This window comes from Mastigoproctus giganteus, chromosome 2 (assembly GCF_048544385.1).
Source record: "Mastigoproctus giganteus isolate SK-2022 chromosome 2, ASM4854438v1, whole genome shotgun sequence".
NCBI lineage: Eukaryota > Metazoa > Arthropoda > Arachnida > Uropygi > Thelyphonidae > Mastigoproctus > Mastigoproctus giganteus.
The window spans coordinates 174,196,631-174,219,251 of record NC_143576.1 but is presented as its reverse complement, the minus strand read 5'-3'; the positions used below and the strand labels follow the sequence as shown (position 1 = coordinate 174,219,251).

The window sequence follows — 22,621 nt, the reverse complement described above, 5'->3', positions numbered from 1 at the left end:
AAATTATTAGGCTAATTTTGCCTTATCTTATGCCCTAAAATGACAAAATGCCATTTTATGTAATATCAAGGAAATATCTGTTTCAGGGTAATTCCATACATCATAAATGTAATTCTATGATCATTTCTAATCAACTACAATAAGTTAATGGAAATGCAAGTAGAAAGATAAGAACATAAATGAGTTGTTCATAAGCATTTATTTTCTATCATTTAAACTACAAATGCCACAAGCAGAATATTGGATTAAACAGAAATATTTACACTTTCTGCCTGCCATTTTCTCATGTTAAGTGAGCAAGTATATACTCCACTGCTTCTGGAAAATCCTTTGCTACAAAACCTGGAGGTGGAAGGATCTTGTCCTCATCTCCATCTCTGTATTTTCCTATAAGAATGGAAAATATAAATAAATATTAAATTGAAAAAATAATCCACTGAAAAACTAAATCAGTGGATTTCACCTGATGGGGAGTTTAAGAGGCTTGAAAGATAAGGGAAAAAAATTTGTGCCATAGAAGCCTATTTTTAAAGTAGAGATCCATAATGTGTAGCTCACAATAAGAATAATAAGAGCAATAACAAGAATTTAATATATACACCGTCCAGTCAAAACATTATGACCACCCCCATGTTTTAGCAATCAGTTATTCCTCCCTGTATGGTGGCACATGTGTGGTGGTGAGAACTACAGGTAAATGTAGTATCACATTACAGGTTTGTGGCATGCAGTCCATACAAAGAACTTGATCGACATGGGTAAGGGACATGATCTGATGGACTTTGATAAAGGAATGGCTGTCAATTATGGCTGAAGGGTGGCAGTATTATGGAAACTGCAAATATTGTGGGTTAGATTGGACAGAACAGCATATTGGTGATCCAAGTGATTCAAACAAAATTTCTAATTTATCAGATAATAATACTAGTTCAGAAGATAATAAAGATGACTTTACTGCAACCAGACAATTCTGCAGAGTAAATATTTTACAGCTCTGTATTGTAAAAGTGGCCATCTTTTTATCCCTCCCCCCCCCACAATCAGGCACTTAAAATGCACATGGGGAATTACATGTGTGTGACAAATTTGGCTTGGTCAGACTGTAAACAGAAATGTTATTAAGGTGGAGAAATAGACATTCACCACACATGACAATTTCATAAGCCAACCAATGTTTGTAAAGTAGACTGAAAAAAAATTTTGGTACACAGATTTTGGAATATTTTCTAAAAATTGGAAAATTGTTTCAAGTAATTGGGGTATAGAGCAGCCTGATAGGGGAATGATACAGACACAATCATATAATCCAACCAGTGTTTGGAACATTTGCTTAAACACCCCTTTCTGATGATGGGGAATTATTTTATTGGGGTACTGGAGTAGTGGCGTAACTAGGGTTGATGGCACCCAGGGCAAATAAAAAAATGGCGCCCCTTGGCAAATGCAAAAATTGGAATTTTCGCATTTTTTAACCATTAAAATCTCACCCTTCAAATTTGACACCCAGGGCACATGCCCCACCCTAATTACGCCACTATACCCGAGACTCCTAATAGAGATGGGTTAGGTTACATGTGTGATACATTTGGTTTCAACTAGATACAAGCAGAAATTTTATTATGGCAGGGACATGTGACAATCACTTAAATTCAATGGTGTTTGGAAAGAGACAAAAAAATTACAAGATTACAAGAAAAATTACAAGACAATGTAATAATTCTTACATTGTAAGACAATGTTACAAGTTTTTGTAACACTGAAGTCCACCATAAAAAATCCATTATAAAAAAAATATTTTTCAATAGAAACAACTGTTAAGAAAGACTTTATACACTATTGGAAGCCCTTGCATTGCAACTTATATTTTACTGTAATTTTAATACATGCAGTTTTAAGCCAAGTAAAACTATGTACTTTTAACTGTACACAGTCCTTTATATTTTATATAGAGAAAAACATATTTGCAAGTACATATGTGCGTGTGTGGGTCCCATGGAGTACTTACGTACGTACGTACGTACGTACACACACACACACACACACACACACACACACACACACACACACACACACACACACACACACACACATCTTGATATAACATGGGATATTTTGGCACTGCATTATAAAAATAAATTTTACCAATTTTTAGGCACACTTACATATATATATATATATATATATATATATATGCTAAGTGCCTATTGTCTTCACCATGTCCATCTGCATGTAATGGAGGGATTTCCAGTGGATGGATTTTCATGAAATTTTGTATTTGGGAATGTTAAAAATATTTGTAGAACTAAGATTAAAATCAAGACCAAATAGAAATCCAGCAGTTATTCTCTTTTTCATACAAATTGTATGAAAAAAACCCCACTGTCATAAATCTCACAAGAAAAATACCCACATGGATAAATGCTCACATAGAAAAATGCTCACACGGAAGAATGCTCACATTATTTTTAGTTTACAAAACACAAATTATTTCATATTTCAAAACACAACAATGTTGAATTTATATATTTTATTTCTACTTCTATAAGATGTATTTTAATATAACTTTTGATTTTAATGTAAAGTAGAATATTTGGATGTAAATGTTTGTAAAGGAAATTACAGGAAATAAAATGCTCTGGTTTTATTGCAACTAAAGCCTTTTATTTTATTTATAAAAATAAATAATTTTTTCTCTGTCTTACAAAGTGAACAGTCAATAATTTTTGGTTTTTTATCAACAAACAACTAATTCAGATATATTTCAGTGATTTATTATTTATTTGTCAAGTATTTCAGTTTGTCTTCTACCTGCTCATATTCCTGCTCAAAAGTGGCAACCAAGTCATGCAGTGCATCATGTCTTCTCTTTTTCATCTCTAGATAGACTTGCCTTGCATTAGCCAATGTCAGTCTGTGGCAAGCCAGGTCCCTCTTCAGTCCATCAAACAAAAACCAGACGCTGGGATGACTACAGTGGAATAGGGAATTAAGTGCATTGTGAAATCCCTCACAGAAGTTTGTAGTTTTAGGTGACCGTTCAAGAGATGCATCATGATGATTCCATATTCTAATTGGAAACTGGGGATCTCTACCTGCTGCACCCTCAATTGTCATTCAGTTATGAAGACAAAAGAAGGCAACGTAGTACAACAACCAACCTAACATTGTCATGATTCCTGTCCTCAAAAAGCAGTAGCCAACATTGTCAGAAGCCAAATCAGGCAATACATGACAGTAGCAAGTTCTACTCCTCACAATGTGATGGGGAATGTGTTGTTAGAGTTGAGTAACGATGTACTGGCTCATATGCCCAAACAATCATCCCCCTGCAAGAAATCATCTCAATCAGAGAAAAGACAGTCATTTGCCTAATCCAACGACAATAAATTTTGATATTCCTGAGAAGTACCATCAACTGATACTTCATGATTCAGGTGTGGATTATCCAGACAGAATTCTGGTTTTAGGTGATAAAGAACTCTTGGTTGAATTGAACAAAGATACAATCTATGGAGATGGCACCTTTAATAAACACCTCCGTAGCCAGGTGGGAAGGAGCAGCAGTGCATAGCACACGCTTCTTGATTAGACCGGGGTTCGAGCCCGTCACCACCAAATACGGAGGATGCGGAAAGGTCAAGGAATGACCACCGCATATTCCCGGAACAATATGGCCTTAGTTGCTAATGCTCCTAAAAACCAAATAAACAAACAAACAAACCTTTAATAAAGTTCCAAACATGTTTACCAACTGTACACGTGGCATGCCAAGGTGGGTAACTCATATCCACCATGTATTTAGATTTTGTTACAGAAAAATAACTTGGATACTTATAACAGAATGTTTGAAATCATGAAGCTGTACTATTGGTTCCAAATTTGGTGCCTCAAAAGGTTTTGGTGGATTTTGAGAAGGCTTGCATGAATGAAATAAGGACTGCCTTTCCACACGCTGAGGTCAAAGGGTCCTATTTCCATCTGTGTCAGAGTCTCATCAGGAAACTCAGCAATGTTGGCTTGAAGACTGAATTTGAAACTGATATAAATATAAAACAAGCCGAAGTCTCTTGCTGCATTAACCTTTGTCCCAGCTCATCATGTGAAGAGTGTCTTTGATGAGCTTGCCACCACAGTTCCGGATGAAGATAGCTATAACGAAATGCTCACGTACTTCTTTTCCACATACACTGAGGGTACAGCAGGTAGACATCCCCAGTTTCCAATAAGAATATGGAATCATCATGATGCAGCTCTTGAATGGTCACCTAAAACTACAAACTGCTGTGAGGGATTTCACAATGCACTTAATTCCCTATTCCACTATACTGATGGACTAAAGAGGGGCCTGGCTTGACACAGATTGACACTGGCAAATGAAATCATTTTCAGTAGAAAATAACGTAATGTGGCTGTGGGTTATATCCCTGATCATCCCTCTCCCCTAAGGATGTACTACTTTAGGTATAAACAACGTAATTTTACAATTATGTTGTTTATACCTAAAGTAAAATTAGAAAGAACACTAACTGCAGTCAGTTGCAGCAACTTATAAAAAAATACAATGTGGTATATCAATTCATGCACTTTACATTATTTAGCAGTTGAGCAGTTGTGCCATTCTAAATGTGATTTCATCCTTGAAGAGAATTTTACATGTTGATGTTTACAAAAATTTAGGAACTGAATATGTTGAAGCTGACAACTGACATATTTTCTGAAAAATATGCCAACTAGTTTCCCTTTCCCCTCTCAGAAGAAAATGTTTAGTTTTGAAAGTGTCCTTGCATGCAATTAAAGTTTCATTATGTACCTTTCATATTACATCTCTAATTGATGTTTATTAAAGAATTTATTAGAGATCTTTATTAGGGAATTAGAGATTATTATTTATTGTATCTTGTTATTTTAGAAGGAATGATGCAGGTTGGTTTTTTTTTTTTTTTTTTTTTGGCCGAATGTATATAAGCTTGCTTATATACATTCGGCACCCATTCCAGCAGATCTATAGCACTAAAGTGAGGCCTCCAGACCTATAAACAATACTCAAAATGCAGCCTAACCATGGTCTAGTGCAAATGGATAATCACCACCATATCCCTGCTAGCAAAGTTTCTGTATATCACTGACAAAACCCAATGAGCTGACCTGGCAGCAGGTTTGCATGCGCAGAGAATTTCATGTCTAACTGCACAATTACCAAAGGTCTTTTTCATTCTCCACTGCCCTAAGTGCAGTACCATACAGTTTATAAGTTACTCTGGGTTTACTGCTACCCATGTGCAGCACCTTGCATTTGTCAATGTTAAACTTCAACTGCCATTTCTCAGCCAATTGGCACAATTTTCATAGATCTAGCAGCTCACCCTGACTGACTGCAGCTAACCACCCTACCAACCTTTGTATCATCTGCAAACTTGGACTTTAAGACTGATACCTTCATCAATATTATTGATGAAGCTATATAAATATTGAAAACAACAAAGGACCCAGCACTGAACCGTGGGGAACTACACTAATACTATTAGTCAATAATGAGCAGTATGTCCATTAAAAACCACACTGTCTTCTCCCACTTGACGATTGCTTTATCCATAGTAGTAACTTGCCTTTAGTGCCACATTGATCCAGATTGCACAGTAGTCTTATGTGCAACAGTATCAAAAGCCTTCCTGAAATCAAAGTATATTATTTCAAAATTATTTTTTACATCCAGTTCCTTGGTCACTTTCACTGACCAACGAACCTATTAGATTGATTAAACAAGACCGCCCCTTGACAAATCCATGCTGCGAATGCACTATAATTGCACAACTGACCAAATGGTCCTGCATTACTTCTTTAACCAGTGATTCCATTATTTTTCCTGGAACAGACATTAAGCTAACAGATCTGTAATTACTGATGTCACCTTTTTACCCCCTTTTTGAAATGGGGATATATTTGCACTTCTCCAGTCCATAGGAACCTCCTCTGAATCCAAGGATGCTCTCATAATAAAATAAAAAAAAGACACCCTAGGTGTCTTTTTTTATGTCCATCGTCAACATTCCTTTAAGTTATCACAATGTCATTTAGCTGCTCATTAGAGTTTGATAAACTTCTGGCATCCCCTACCCTAAAGAATTCCTCATGTGTGAATGTAGATGGAAAATATCCATTCAATTTGCCCACAACCTGAGCAGGCTCATTAGCAGTTAACACATAAACATAAAGTGGCTGTGATTCAACCCCTTTCTTCTACTGTTAATATAAGCATAGAAGTCTTTGCTGTTTTTCTTTGCTAGAGAGTTCTCATAATCTGCTTTAGCTTGCCTAACCTTCTTTGTGACTTGATTAAAGAATAATTTTTATATCATAGGCTTCTGTATCACCTGATAATTTATATGCATCCCATGCACTTTTCTTCTCTGCTACATGTCTCAACAGTCCATCTGAAATCAATTTAGGTCTAAGCCTTGAACAGCATTTCTTTCTTGGCAAGAAAAGCCTAGTAGCTTCTTTGATTACTTCCCATTTAGAATTTTCTGTTGGTAATGTCATCAGTTGGTCCCACTGCACACAATTTAAAAACTGTCTGAGACCTCTGTAGTCACCCTTGCAAAAGCAAAATCCTTTCCCTTTACCCTTGACAGCAGCTATGTCTAATTAAATTCCACATTAGTACACTGTGATTGCTGCCATCCAGTGGGTCTCCTTCACCTGCAGATTCTTAATGCATGAAGAATCACTGCTGATAACCAGATCAAGAGTACTGCTTACTCTTGTTGCCTCTCTAACGTGCTGCTGTAGTCATCCAAGAAATCCACAAAAGTCTTACTAGCATGTCAGCGACCAACCCATAAATTCCAGTCAACATTTGGATAGTTAAAATGGGGGACCATTATGCAACATTCTAATTTGCTGGCCCACTCCATTTCCCTGTATAGCTGTTTGGTATATGCATCACAGTCATTAGGCCTATACCACACTCCTACTCTCAATTTTGTTTTCCCAGTGTTTATATCACACCAAACTGACTCAAGGTTGCACTCATCATCCAAGTCAACTGAATAGACTGCCTTAGACTTAATATTCTTCTTAACTAAGAGCATAATCCCTCCTGACCTGTCCGTCCTTCCTGTATACATTATACTTCCCATATTCAAATTCAGCATCACTTATGTCTGAGTGACATAATCTCTGCTATTCCTACAATAGCTGCATTCAATAACTTAATCAGTACTTCAAATTCATCAAATTTATTTACAATGCTCCTAGTATTAGTGTATATGCACATGTTCTTACTCTTAGTTACCCTAACATGACCCATGTATTCATTCGTTCCATGATAACCCACAGCAGGGCCTGAAATCCCAGACACTTTGTTTTCCAGGCTGCTGCATCCAATAGTAGCAATGGAAGAATCACTTTCACCTCTGCCTGCAGCTCTAGCTAAACTATTAGTCTGTGCATCCCCCTCAAGCTAGCAGTTTTCTGACCCACCTATCACTGCTTCAATAGCATCAGCAAATATTCTTGCACACCTTCTGCTCAAGTATATTACGTCCCTGTAAAAACATTCTCTCCTGTTTACAAGTGCAGGCCATGCTGAGAAAAATTCTATCCCATGTGCTTTGCACCTTCTCTTGCCCTGCACATTTATTAGACTTTTGTGATGGTTGCACTAGTTTTAATGTGTTTATGCTTAATTGCACTAAGGTTCCTTGTAATCAATATTTCTTTTGGGTTAAGTCTTTAAACTTGTGTCTTCATTCTGTTTGCAACCTTACATTTGAATTCCACTCAGGTAGGTCCTAATAACTTTTGATATGTATTACCTGATATTAATGTAATTTTATTTTCTCTAGTCAGTGAGATATGCTGCAACTATAATATGGTTTTTACCAATAAAAATTTGAATAATTCTGGGATTAAGAAAGAAAACTTATTATTATAGGTGTTGCAATTAAGATTATAAATATGCTGGATGATAATCTGAATTCACTAAATTTCTATTTCATATGCAATGGTTTCTATACAGGAAACATGAAATTATTACTTTCATGATTTTAAACTCTCTTGGCTTTTGTAATAAGGTAGTTAGAATACCTGTCTGAAATTTTGTAATTTTAGATGTAAATTGTTAGGTATGATGAATTTTTAATAAGTCTGATTTATTTATTAATCAGGAAATGCTGGAATATTTAAATAAAAAGAATATTTATTAGTAGTATTTCTTTTACTTTAGATTTATATTATAGAGAAAATGTTTGCTAATACATACCAGTTTTAACTAATATTCCAATCATACCACAATTCTGTGCTCCATGAATATCATCTCGAACATCCTGTGGAAAAAAAACAAAAAAAAAACTGATTACACTATAAATAACATTGTGTTTAACTTACTTTTTTAAAAATAAACAATGTTTCCAGTCAAAAGAAAGGATTCAAAATAATTTATAAAGTTTGATAATTAAAATACTTTAACATGTTTAGCTTTTTAATATAAGCTGTTTCTTTAATTTACCTCTTTGCCCAGATATTATATCTTTCCCTTTTGTGGTTTATTCATTGTTGTGATCTCTGTCTTTCCATAGTGTAGCTGGCTGTGAAATATGAGAAAGACAAGGATAAAACTCTAAAAAACAGTTGCTGCTTTTCTATTTCCATGGAAATTCATTAAAATCTATAGCTTTGATGAAGAAGATATTTATCAACAAAGTTGTGAGTACATTTACTCTGTTTAAGAGGTATAGCACAAATAGGATGCCAAGATGGACAAAATATGATTTAGCAAGCTAGAGAGAACAGAAGCAAGTATGGGACAATTACAGAGCAATAGGTGACTCAGATTCATGTAAGTTGACATGTAACAAAACCACAGACAGGGTTAAGAGGGTACAGGGAGTAAGGGAAATTATTAAGCAAGAGAAAGCCAAGAATGAGAACAGGGAGTTTTATTCACACATGAATACAAAGAAGAATAGAGACAGGACATGTACAACAGTAAAACCATAGCTAATTCAGTCACTGTGCTGGATTAGCTATCTATTTTTACATGCATCTGTTCAGCTCACTAGCTAAATAGATATATTTATCACACTTCACCATACCTGAGTATTGTTGAATACGTGGTACTGATAACACAGAGGATAATAAACAGATAAACTATTTAGTGTAAAAGTGCACAAGATCTCAGGCATCAATGATAATTTACCCAGTCATGCTGAAAGAGACTGCAAAGGAGTGTATCAAACCATTAGGGTTAATCGTGAGGTCATCAATGGACTCAGAGGTAATCCCACCCCTTGGATTGGAGAAGTACTGGTGCCTCTCCAATTCACAAAGGGGAGCTAAGAATGAGATTGGTAACTACAGATCAGTCACTCTGACCTCTGTGGCAGGGAAGGTCATGGAATCTGCTATTCATTGCCCAGAATTCCTGAATGTAATTGGATGCAATAAAGTGTAATTCTGTGGATTTATTTTGGCAGTTTTTCTTTGAAAAACCCCAAACACGAAAGGCATAAAACTTATAGTACACTGTGGTTATAAAATAAGTTTCCCTATTCAGGAGACGCTAATGTCAAAACGGTTTGTGTGTGTGTTTTTGTAAAGGGCGGCTCCTAGAACGTCTGTTCAACTCCACCTCATATCTCTGTGAAGAACAGTATCACTACAAATGGGCCAGATATGTGTGTGTGTGATGTAGGTTTGTGTGTATTATGTGTGTGTTACGTTGTTGTGTCTGGCCGCTTGGCTAACCAGAAGCATCAGTCACATGGAGAGATGATTCTGGATGCTCATCCACACTATGGGAAGGTGGGCCAGTCCCAGTAAAACATGTATCTCTCAAAAGAGACTGACTCACCTGATGTTGTCAAAAGGTGGGTCAGGTTCCTCTGAGGAGGCCCATTCCAGAGGAAAAGAAAAAGATCCCCCTCCCCCATGGTGTAATAAAAAATAAAATAAAAAAGAACCCCCCCTGCTCTACAATAGTGTAGAGCAGGGTGGGGGGAATGAGAAAAAAAAGTAGGCTCGTTTTCTCTTCATGCAGAGCATGAAGAGAAAACGAGAAAAATTTTAAAAATTTTTAAAAATAAAATAAAAATAATAATAAAAATAATTAATAAAATAAAAACAAATATAGATAATTAAAAATTTTAGATTAGTAAAATAAAATTTTTAAGCTGGTGTCTTGGGAGACCCATTCGTAGCCCGTGTTATTCTGTAGGAGGCTTTCCTGCACATGAATACTTGTGTCAAGAAGTTCTGGAAGGCAGCCAGTTCTCTGGTTCTCTGGTGTCTGTAGCAGAATATCCTGTTGATTTTCAGTGAGAGGGATGGTATTTGCTAGGTCTTGCCTCAGATCCTCATAGAGAGTGCACTCAATGAGAAGGTGGAACCAATTCTCCTTGGCCCTGCAGTAGCAAACGGCTATGGGTATTAGACCTAGTTGGAAGAGCTTCTCATTCAATGAGCCATGCCCAGCGACTAGGAATGATGTCTCAAGAGTTGGAGAGAGCCACTTCTGCGCTGACTTAGAGGAGGGGAAAGTCGCATCCAGCAGGAATTTCCTTGTAATTGCTCCCTTGGTGGAAGTGTTCCATCTTGTCTGCCAGACGTTTATCATCTCATTATAACAGCGTGTTCTCTCTGCCTTAGGGTCAGTGTCCAGGTTTAGCTCAATATCCAAGATCTTGGTCGGAATTTTCTTGTTGATTCTAAAGGTCAGGGCACAGAAGGTTACATACAGGTCCAGTGGAAGTGTCCCAGCTAAGACTTGGACAGCAGCAGTGGATACTGTCTTGTATACCCTATGGGTAGCCAGAAGCATTGTCCGTTGTATAGAACCTAATGTACCTATCAATTTTACCAATCTAGCTCGGTGGAACCAAGCATCTGCAGCATATGACATGATCGGAAGGAAGATAGCTTACAGTACAGCTGAAGCGACCGCTTGGACAGGCCCCATTCTTTCCTGGTGATTCTGATGATTGAGCCTGAAAATATTTTCACCTTGGAGCTGAGATGGATGAAGTGGGGGTGAAAGCTTAATTTATGATCAAGAACCACCCCTAGCACAGTGGTCTGTGTGACAATGGGAAGTTGTACCCGAGAGACTTTAACTTGCGGAGGCCGCCTGAGGTCCAGCTTATTTTTAAAGAGCATCATTTTAGTCTTGCTTGGATTTAGCCGTAGTTTATTTAGTGCAGCCCAGGAAGAGAGGTCACCAAGGACCTGATTAGTGTTGTCTTCTATGGCTTTGCGAGAGTGGCTGGACACCACTATCGTGAGATCTTCCGCAAAAGCAACAATCTTAGTATTGGCAAAGGAGTGGGAAAGTCAGTCTTGTAGGATTATGTTCCACATGAGAGGTCCTAAGACTGAGCCCTGAGGGCAATCCCCGGGTGACTGGCATGGAGACATGATGGTATTTTGACTTTAGAATTACTGTTCTATCTGAAAAATAGCTTTGATAAAGTTTATAGAGATGGCTGAAACTGGAGGCTGTCCAGAGGAGTGCCAGAGCACTGGCTCACCAGACAGTGTCAAACGCATCCTCGAATTCAATGAAGATGGCAAGTTCAAATTTTTCTTCAGAATTTTTTATGTGCAGAACTAGATCAAAGAGAGCCTCCTCACAGGATCATCCTGGAGTGAATCCATACTGGCAGGGCGAGAGCAGATTCCATGCTTGAAAGAGAGCTGTGGTCCTAAGTGCCATTAGCTGCTCCAGTATTTTGCCAAAGTTTGCAAGTAGTGCAATTGGACGGTGAGAGCATTCTTCCAAGGTGAAAGGTACTGTGGTTTCAGCTGATTCATAACTGTTGTTTGCTGTACAAATAGCAGTATGTTCAGACAAGTCCTGAGCCGTGTCGTCTGGTGGAAATAGCTTATCAAGGATGTGAGTGGCTGAGTCCTGCCAGTTGGAAGTCTCCCGGAAATCACTGTGCAATCACTGTGCTGAAGATGTCCGGAGTGTAGGTTTTGTCCTGCATGATCTTGTAGACTAGGATCCGTCTAGACCGAACCCCACGGATTCGTCGTACCAGATTCTCTAACAAAGCAGACCATGTTGCCTTCTTCCTTGCTCCAATAGCTTTTGACTATTCATTTTTCTTAGCAATGTTGTCACTGTATAGTTGTGCTACTTCTGGGGCTGGCCAGTTATGGTGTCGCTGGTAAAATTGGCAAGCTTGGTGGACGGACTGTATAAGCAAGGTGAGTTCCCGAGTCCACCAAGGGCATACAGTGGGACGGAAGACTTTCTTCTTAGCAGATTTATAAGAGGTCTTCAGGACAGCTTGCTGCAGGGTGGTAACTAATACATCAGCAGTGCAGACGCTGTATTGGGTTGGATCCATGAGAGGGAAATCTGAGACAACAGATTTTTCGAAAGCATCCCAGTGAATATTTCTTATGGAAAATCTGACAAAGTCCGGAATCCTAGTTTCATTGGTGTTTATGGTTGTAGTTAATGTTATGGAGAACAGGATAACTCTGTGATTGCTAATTGTTCAGTTGGGCATGACTTCCCAATTGGAGACTAAAGGGCTAAGTTTCCTTGTGGAAATGGTGAGATCAATGTTTGACTCTCCAATGGAGCTGCTGTAAGTTATATACTGACTAGGCTGATTGTGGATCGTTAGGTTCCTGCTGATGATGTTGTTGTTATTTGGTTTTTAGGAGCATCAGCAACTAAGGCCATATTACTCCAGGGATAAGTGGTGGTCATTCCCTGACCTTCCCACATCCTCTGTATTTGATGGTCATGGGCTCAAACCCCAGTCTAATCAAGAAGCGTGTGCTATGCACTGCTGCTCCTGCCCACCTGGCTACATTCCTGCTGATGATGAAGTCCTCAACCAGCATTCCCCAGGTGTCGGTAGTCGAACTGAACCAGAATGGTGATTTTGCGTTGCATCAGTGGCTATGAGGAGTGATTCGGGACTGATGAAGTCCAGGGCGTACTCCAAGAAGTTAAGGGAGTCATTGATATCTACTGATGGGGGGCAGTAGAGTGACATCAGATAGAAAGACTGTTCAGAGTATGTGACTTGGATGGAAATTGCAAACTGGTTGCAGAGTCCCTGAATGACCAAGACATCCAGATCTCTGTTAAACACCACAATACATGTTTTGGGATCTGCCTGGGCAGGTTGACTAATGCAGGTATGAATGGAATACCCAGTGATTTTTCAGAGAGAAGAGAATGGGTCCTAGTGAAAAATGGTTCCTTAATCAAGATGATGTCGACAGAGTGGCTCTCTGCAGCAAGATGGATTTAGTCTGCTACAGTACGTGACCGATGCCCATTGATCTGCATAATCTTTAGACTCTGGGGTCCAGGTATAGAAGGGGGAACTATCGGTATAGTGGAGGGGATAGCAATAGAACCATCTCGAAGAGTAGAGCTGGTTGGACTAAACATTAGTGGTCCTTTGCCATACTAGTTCTAATGCTCTTTGGTATTCTGGGCAGGAGATGTCCCAGACAGAATGGTTACGTTCCCGTCTTCACCTTTTGCAGTTTACGCAGCTAGGCTCTTCATCTCGGTGGGGCCACTCAACATTAACATGTCCACTGTGAGCACAGTGTCTGCAAGAGAGGGACTGTGGGAACAATTCTGGGAGGTGTGCCCATAACCCAGGCAGAGGAAACATTTTGTCACCACTGTGAATTGGCGGAATCTGTGTGCATTGCAGCCAAGGAAGGTTCTATCATTTGATAGTATGTACTTGTAGAGGCGTGGAGAGAGACTAACAACACGGTACTCTGTCAAACTGGATTTGGCCTTAATGGCAAATCTTACGGTGGTTTCAGCTTTCACTTCCTCCCAAGAAAATCCAAAGTCAGTCAGGTTCTTATGAAAAAGGTCTTCACAATGGGGGCCTCATTGGATAGGTCTTTAGAGGTGTCATAAATCAGTAGCGAGGGATTTGATTTCCTGGGTGAGGTAATGACAATACCTGCAGTGGCCAGGGGAGGTGGAAATACTAGACAAATCCTCTTGTGTAGCTGTTTCCAGAAGGACACCCCGGTTTCTGATAGATGTCAGTGATCTTAATTTGATACTTCTGTAGTCAGTCTTGAGTGTTTCGGTGACCAATTCTTTTATATCATTGCTCGTTTTAAGCTCTGAAGTCTCGTTGGCCCTCAAGAGCAGCAAGTGCTGTGGTTTCCTTACAGCAACTGGGGCCGACCGGGCTAGCCGGGTGGGTAAAGTGCCTGCCTGGCAACCCAAAGGTTGCAGGTTCGAATCCCGCCTCGGGCTTGGATCAAAGTACTGCAAAAACCTTGGGAGGTACATTATGGCCACAGAAGCCGATGCGCCAACAATTACCAAAAAAAAAAAAACAGCAAATGGAGTCTGCAGTATTTTGCCTTCTTGAGTAACAGTCAGGGTTCCTCCTGTGCAAATGACGCTTGCATAGGAGGTAGCCTCGGTTGAGGGACCAGAGAATCTGTGGTTCTCAGAGGAACTGGTTTCAGGACCAACAGCAACAGGCAACTTGGAAAATGTGTCTACCACCTTCTCCAGCACAGCGGTCCTCGATCGCAGCTCTTCATTCACTGCTTTCGACTTTTCGTTGTCTAACAACTGAGTAGTAATGGTCTCCAAACTTGACCATAGCTCCTGGACATAATTACCTGCTGTCTTAGTGAAATGACTAGTGTCATTATTCAGGAATGAGACTAGAATCCGGTGGAGTCTGGATATGTCCTGGTGCAAAGAAGTTGAATCAGAAGTGGCTCCTGGAACATCAGCACTAGGTGCCTGTTGGAGTTTGGAGATGTCCTGTTGCAAAGAGGCATGTCAGAAGGGGGTGGAGGGATTCCTAGCCTTGGAGAAGATTTGAGGCCAGATTCAATGGTAAGGGCCAGGGTAGAAGGAGGACTTATCAGTGCAGGAGTCTTCGTGGCCAGTTGGGGGGTAGAAGTAGAGCTGGCTGGCAAGGCAGAACACAATGGGTCATCAGGGCTCTGGTCAGAAGCCACAGACAGTTTGTTTGTTATTTGGTTTTTAGGAGCATTAGCAACTAAGGCCATATTGCTTCAGGGATATGCATTCCCTGACCTTTCCACATCCTCCATATTTGGTGGTCACGGGCTCGAACCCCAGTCTAATCAAGAAGCGTGTGCTATGCACTGCTGCTCCTGCCCACCTGGCTATGGAGGCGCCATGCCACAGACAGTGAACAACCCTCATCTTGGGAGGGTATGCAGCTAGGGAGATGCCAGCCCTTGGTTCTTTGATCTTCTTTTTCTTCAATGCAAGATCGACATTCTTTAATGGAGTCTCAGTTGGGACACTGGGTTGAGGTGGGCTACCTGGGTAAGGCCCCTCTTTAGTGGTGGAACTGGAGCTCTCGCATGTACTCATGGTAGAAATTTCAGTCTGTAATTCAGGATGAAAACTATGCACTGAAGTATGAGTGTATGGATGCAGCTCGTCAGGGATGAAAAGCAAGTGACACAGGATTGGGCTGGTATTGGACTATCCAAGTGGTTTAGTTATTAATCAGAGTATTGGTTCGTAGCACGTCCACAAAGGGGAGCTGCCAATCTGCATACCAAATCAAATCCATGTGTTGGCACAGTCACGTGACTTTATTTCTAAGGAGGCTTTATTTCTTAATTAATAAAGTCACGTGACTTTATTTCTAAGGAGGAAGAAGCAATGGCCACCCCTCTAGCTTCGTAATTTATCGTTAGCACTAGTATACCTATGCAAAAACCCCGTAACTCATCATGGTAATATGCATATAATGTGTCGGCAGTATAGTTTTCCCAGTGTTCCAAAATACAACTTAATAGTTAACAATCAGCCAAATACTACTAATTCCAAGCGAAATAAGCAGCAGTTCATCAATAAACAACAGCCAGGCTAATATGGGAGCAGCCATGTGGTAGGTGGAGCAGCAAAGAAAAATTTTGAAAATCGTTAATAACATTGCTATTCCCTAAAAGTCTGGAATAAAAATGGTATGTACAAACTCACCAACTCAAGGAGAATCCAGGACACCAAATTATATCCAATAATGCACAAAAGAATACCACAAATTAAAACAACTTCTGCAGAGCAAAAAACATCATTGACAAACAGGGTATGCACCACGTAGTGTATTGTCAAAATGGTTAGAGTAATCACTTCCCCATACCCTAAATGACATACCGGTGGGTATGTCATTTAGGGTATGGGGAAGTGATTTGTAGAATAAAAAAATAAATAAATAAATAAAAAGTTCAAATTTCTGCCACCAGGGGAAAACAGCGCTGCACATATTTAAACATTGTCATTTACTTCAAGACACACTGCATACACAAATGATATCCTGTTACATAAAAACAGAAAGGCCAACACCATAATCAACCATTATGGCTCTTACAAAAATGGAATGTACTCTTTTAGTAAAACTGTTCTATCAGAATAATAGTAATGCTTATGCAGCACTACATGAATATCAGAAACTTAAAGGTTCGCATAAAGGACATTCGACATTGTCAGTGGAGTTTCAAAAACTAATAAAGAAATTTGAAGCGACTGGGGAGTTAGTTGTAATTCTCGGCAGGGGACGATCACATATCTGTTCATTGTAGATGGGCACAGGTGCAGTGGATTCATTTTTGCAAGAAATAAGGCAGAAGTTACTAATTTTCCTTGGCTCCATTGGAGAATTACTAGGAAATCAATATTAAGAAATTGAGGGTGGAAAACAAGGTTCTCAAACTGAAAGGTGGAATGTAGGTGCTACCATCAGAAAATCTATGGATAGGATTTCCAGTCATTGAATAATCATTAATATATGAGGAAAAGAGTGGGAGAAAAAACAGAGTACCATTTGCTATCACCAACATCGGGGGAGAAAATTAAATATCCAATTGCATATTGGAGTTGCCTGATGGCTTATGGCCAACAGCCAATAGGCCATAAGATGGAAGCTTATTTAGAAGACCTTTATGCCAAACATGATCAAAAGTGTTAGAAATGTCAACAGCAACTGCAGAGATTTCACCAAACTTTTCTATTAAAATAGTGTAAAGAAGAGCAACATAAGCCAAATATCAGTGGATCAATGCTGATAGAATCCATACTGGTGATCATTGATTATATAGGAGGTTTCAAGATAACTTAAGAGTTAGCAGTTGATGCACTTTTCCATTACTCTGGAACAAGTAGAGGTTTTAGGAACTCCCTTCCAATGATGTGATAATTGGAAGGGAGTTCCTAAAAAGGGATTTGTAAACTTTTTTCAGGAACTAGCTAGATATGAACAGATTTCCAAGCAGCAGGAAAAACATAGGTGGAATAAGAAATTGTAAAAAAGTGTCACAACAGCAGCAAGCTCAAGAGCACTGATTTTGAGAAATGGAGAGATGTCACAGGACTTGGGTCCTGTGACATCATTTGAACATTCTTAGCATTAAGAATGTTTAAAATGCTTGTAGCCTTCTTCTGTCAGAAGATTGCAAGAAGCATCAAGTGGAGGAAGGGAAGTGGTTTATGAACATAGTCATTAAAAGAGTTAGAAGAAAAAGAGGGATGCTAGTAGATCAGCAGCTTTGTGTTTAGCAGAAGATGAAATTGAATTATCTGGTTGTAACAGAGGTGGGAGTACTGATGAAAAGAAATCATGGCCAATAGCTTTGGCTATAAACCAGACTATTTAAGAACAATTTATACCAGAACAATTTAAGAGCAGCACTTTTCTGCTCTTAAATTATTCAAAACTGAGTTTGGACTGATTAATAATTTTTTTGTAATAGTTTAAAGCAAAAGTGCAAGCAGAAAATGAAGCTGGAGATGATACAAGACAACTGCAATATGCTACATTCTTCAGCTTGAACAGCCTTAGCACATTCATTGGGAAACCAAGGTTTCAATAAGGGACAAGATTTTAGAGTGTAATGTAGAATAAGAGGATTTCATTCCCACAAGAATAATTTCACTGACACAATCTGAGCAAAAATTTCGATAAGAAAATTTAAAACAGCAATCCAACCAAGGAAAGAAAGAATAGAAGTCTTGCATCATCCTATTTTAACATTCTTGTAATGCCAATTAATAGGATGGGAATGGCCATTTAGAAAGAGACCATCACCAAGTTGTAATCTAAAGTACCTATAGGAACGCTAACACTGTCCGTGTACTTTGAAGAGTTGCTTGGTGAAAAAAAGATAAGCGTTGGAAGTGTGATTAGGATTGTCTAGTAATCAGATAAGCAAATGAAGAGCTGTGTAAGATACTAGCATTAGCACTGTGTTTCAAGGTTTATGCGTTTGAAATTAGCATTAGCAAAGGATATGATGCAAGAAAGCAAGCTTATACAGCATCAGCCAAAAAAAAAGAAATAAACCTTCCTATTTCACCCATCCGGTCACTCCAAATGTTTGTCTAGTTCAGCCTTAAATTTATTTAAGCTATCAACTTCCACAACAACAGACGGAAGTCTGTTCCAGCAATCAACTACCCACTGGCTAAAGACAAACTTCTGCACATCTATTCTATAACTGTCTTTCCTCAATTTGAATCTATGCCCCTTCAGGTTCTTAATCTGAGCATGCAGAAGTATCCCGTCATTTGAGCCTGCTCAAACCATTTAAGGCTTTATACACCTCGTTCAGGTCACCTTGCAAGTGCTTAGTCTCCAGATGCTGCAACTTGCAGAACTTAAGCCTTTCTTCATAAGCACACACCCCTTTGTTCCTCTCATCAATCTTGTTGCCCTTCACTGTACTCATTCTAGCAACTGCAAATCCTTCATAAAATGAGGCCTCTAGACTTGCATACAGTACTCAAGGTGTGGCCTGATCTTGTCTCTGCTAGCAAAATTCCTATATATCATTGACAAAACTCCATGACCTGCTCTGGCAGCCCGTCTGCACTGCTCAGAGAACTTCATATCTGACCGCACAATTACCACCAGGTCTTTTTCATTCTCCACCTCCCTGAGTGTAGTACCACACAGTTGGTACGTTTCTCTTAGGTTACTGCTAGCCATATAGAGTACTTTCCTTTTGTCAATGTTAAACTTCAGTTGCCACTTCTCAGTCCATCTGCCTAACTTTTCTAGATCCTGTTGCAGTAGCATACTGGCATACTGTCTTTACTGTCATTAACAACCCTGCCAACCTTTGTATCATCTGTAAACTTGGACATTAAGCCTGATATACTTCCATCAATATCACTGATAAATACACAAAACAACAAAGGGCCCAGCACCGAACCCTGGGGGACTTTGCTAATAACATTAGTCCAGTGTAGAGCAATGTCCATTTATTACCACTCTCTACTGTCTCCCACTCAACCATCCCTTTATCCATTGCAGTAGCTTGCCCTTAATGCCATACAGCTCCAATTTGTACAGCACTTTTCCATGTGCAACAGTATCAAAAGCTTTCCTGAAATCCAAGTATACGATATCAAAATTATTTTTTGCATCCAGTTCCTTTGTGACCACATCATAGTATCCAATCAAACTGGTCAGACAAGACTTCCCCCTAACAAACCCATGCTGTGTCTGAATTATTACTGCTGTCTTGTCTAGGTGATCCTGTATCACTTGTTTAACCAGTGACTCCATTATTTTTACTGGAACAGAAGTGAAACTAACATGTCTATAATTATTTGTGTCACCCTTTGAACTCCCTTTTTGAATTGGGGATATATTTGCACATCTCCAGTCCATGGAGACCTCCCCTGACTCTAAAGATGCTCTCATAATTATGGCTAAGGGTTTGCTTACTTCCCTTGCTGCCTCCTTCATTATAACTGGATAGATTCCGTCTGCTCCAGGTGCCTTTATTGTTTAACTTCAACAATTTCTCCTCCACTTTGCTCTCAGTTATTACAAAATCACTTAGCTCCCTGTTAGAATTTGATAAACTTCTGGCATTCCTCTCCTTTAATAACACCTAAAGATGCAAAATACTTATTCAGTTTATCAGCTACTTGAGCAGGATCTTCAATAGTCGAACCATCTATGTTAAGTGGACTAATCTGATTCATCCCCTTCAGGGATGAATTAGATAATCAGGTAATTAGTAATTGAAAACATTTCAGCATCTGAATCAGCTGGTTGTATGTAACTAGAAAACTGAAGTCAAATGGAGTTGCAAACATTAAAATCGTCAAGAAAAATTACCTCACCATTGTGAAAGTAAACTTTAAATAAAGGAAGTCAAAGAGTTCCATGTGATTAGTGGAGGTGGGAGAATGATACAGGCAACAGATGAACTTGACAGAATGGAGTGAAGTGATTTTAAGCCAAAGGAGATAAAAAAAAGATGATTCTAATTTAGAATTCTCTGACAAGGAATATCAGAGTGGGCATGTGCACAAATACCACCTTTGAATCTAAAGGAACCATAGAGCAAACAGTTAGGGCAAATGAGTTGAATAGTAGTTTAGGCAACCAATAATTGAGACTGTCAGAAAAGTAAACAGGGCTTGGCAGACTGTAGGTGAAAATGGACATCTATCATAACCTAAGACCACATACATCTTTGAAATAAATGGGCAAGTTTTTGGGAGATTTAGATATTTTTACAGATAAGTCCATTCTATTAGTTTGACTACTGATGATTCATTAAGTAGATAAAGTACAAGTGAATGGAGGGAACATGATATGTGAATTAATTAAATTTTTGGATATAGCATATATACAGCAAGAATATACACAGCTTCGGACTAAGGTGCATTTAGGGCTAGAGCCTCAAGCTGCGAACAAATTTAGACTATGTATATAAAGTGCTTAGCATCATAATACACAGCCATTTCTGAATAAACAGAAAATTTTTAAGGTGGCATCGTTTTAGGTTATATCTCATATTGTGAATACCTTCACAACGAGTTGCCATGATATTGCACTACTTCGAATAAGTAACGCTTCACTTAAGGAGAAGACTAGTGTTACTTATTCTCAGATAGGTACCACCACCCAGACAGCACTGTTTCAGGGCTATTTGGCCCTTCGTCAGTGAGTGGGTAGGTACCCAAGTGATGCAATGATGGCAAAAACAGTTATGAAGTATAACTCCACAATATGAGAGATGCCTGATGGTGTATGATGTATTTGGACTAAGGTGCATTTAGGGCTAGAGCCTCAAGCTGCGAACAAATTTAGACTATGTATATAAAGTGCTTAGCATCATAATACACAGCCATTTCTGAATAAACAGAAAATTTTTAAGGTGGCATCGTTTTAGGTTATATCTCATATTGTGAATACCTTCACAACGAGTTGCCATGATATTGCACTACTTCGAATAAGTAACGCTTCACCTAAGGAGAAGACTAGTGTTACTTATTCTCAGATAGGTACCACCACCCAGACAGCACTGTTTCAGGGCTATTTGGCCCTTCGTCAGTGAGTGGGTAGGTACCCAAGTGATGCAATGATGGCAAAAACAGTTATGAAGTATAACTCCACAATATGAGAGATGCCTGATGGTGTATGATGTATTTGGACTAAGGTGCATTTAGGGCTAGAGCCTCAAGCTGCGAACAAATTTAGACTATGTATATAAAGTGCTTAGCATCATAATACACAGCCATTTCTGAATAAACAGAAAATTTTTAAGGTGGCATCGTTTTAGGTTATATCTCATATTGTGAATACCTTCACAATGAGTTGCCATGATATTGCACTACTTCGAATAAGTAACGCTTCACCTAAGGAGAAGACTAGTGTTACTTATTCTCAGATAGGTACCACCACCCAGACAGCACTGTTTCAGAGCTATTTGGCCCTTCGTCAGTGAGTGGGTAGGTACCCAAGTGATGCAATGATGGCAAAAACAGTTATGAAGTATAACTCCACAATATGAGAGATGCCTGATGGTGTATGATGTATTTGGACTAAGGTGCATTTAGGGCTAGAGCCTCAAGCTGCGAACAAATTTAGACTATGTATATAAAGTGCTTAGCATCATAATACACAGCCATTTCTGAATAAACAGAAAATTTTTAAGGTGGCATCGTTTTAGGTTATATCTCATATTGTGAATACCTTCACAACGAGTATACATAGTCTAAATTTGTTCGCAGCTTGAGGCTCTAGCCTTAAATGCACCTTAGTCCAAATACATCATACACCATCAGGCATCTCTCATATTGTGGAGTTATACTTCATAACTGTTTTTGCCATCATTGCATCACTTGGGTACCTACCCACTCACTGACGAAGGGCCAAATAGCCCTGAAACAGTGCTGTCTGGGTGGTGGTACCTATCTGAGAATAAGTAACACTAGTCTTCTCCTTAGGTGAAGCGTTACTTATTCGAAGTAGTGCAATATCATGGCAACTCGTGTGAAGGTATTCACAATATGAGATATAACCTAAAACGATGCCACCTTAAAAATTTTCTGTTTATTCAGAAATGGCTGTGTATTATGATGCTAAGCACTTTATATACATAGTCTAAATTTGTTCGCAGCTTGAGGCTCTAGCCCTAAATGCACCTTAGTCCAAATACATCATACACCATCAGGCATCTCTCATATTGTGGAGTTATACTTCATAACTGTTTTTGCCATCATTGCATCACTTGGGTACCTACCCACTCACTGACGAAGGGCCAAATAGCCCTGAAACAGTGCTGTCTGGGTGGTGGTACCTATCTGAGAATAAGT

At 39.0% G+C, this 22,621-nt stretch overlaps 1 protein-coding gene across 2 annotated transcripts in view; it reads right to left on the bottom strand.

Moving 5' to 3' along the window:
- Nucleotides 1-259: 259 nt before the first annotated feature.
- The window catches only part of LOC150089760 (haloacid dehalogenase-like hydrolase domain-containing protein 2), a 71,594-nt gene continuing 49,232 nt past the window's right edge, over nt 260-22,621 (bottom strand). For both annotated transcript variants that reach the window (XM_090368786.1, XM_090368787.1), the window contains exons 5-6: nt 8,264-8,327; nt 260-387 (exon numbers count right to left, since the gene is read on the bottom strand). In XM_090368786.1, coding sequence (XP_090224912.1) covers nt 284-387; nt 8,264-8,327 — 168 coding nt within the window. In that variant the 3' untranslated portion in view covers nt 260-283. The remainder of the gene's footprint in view (nt 388-8,263; nt 8,328-22,621) is intronic.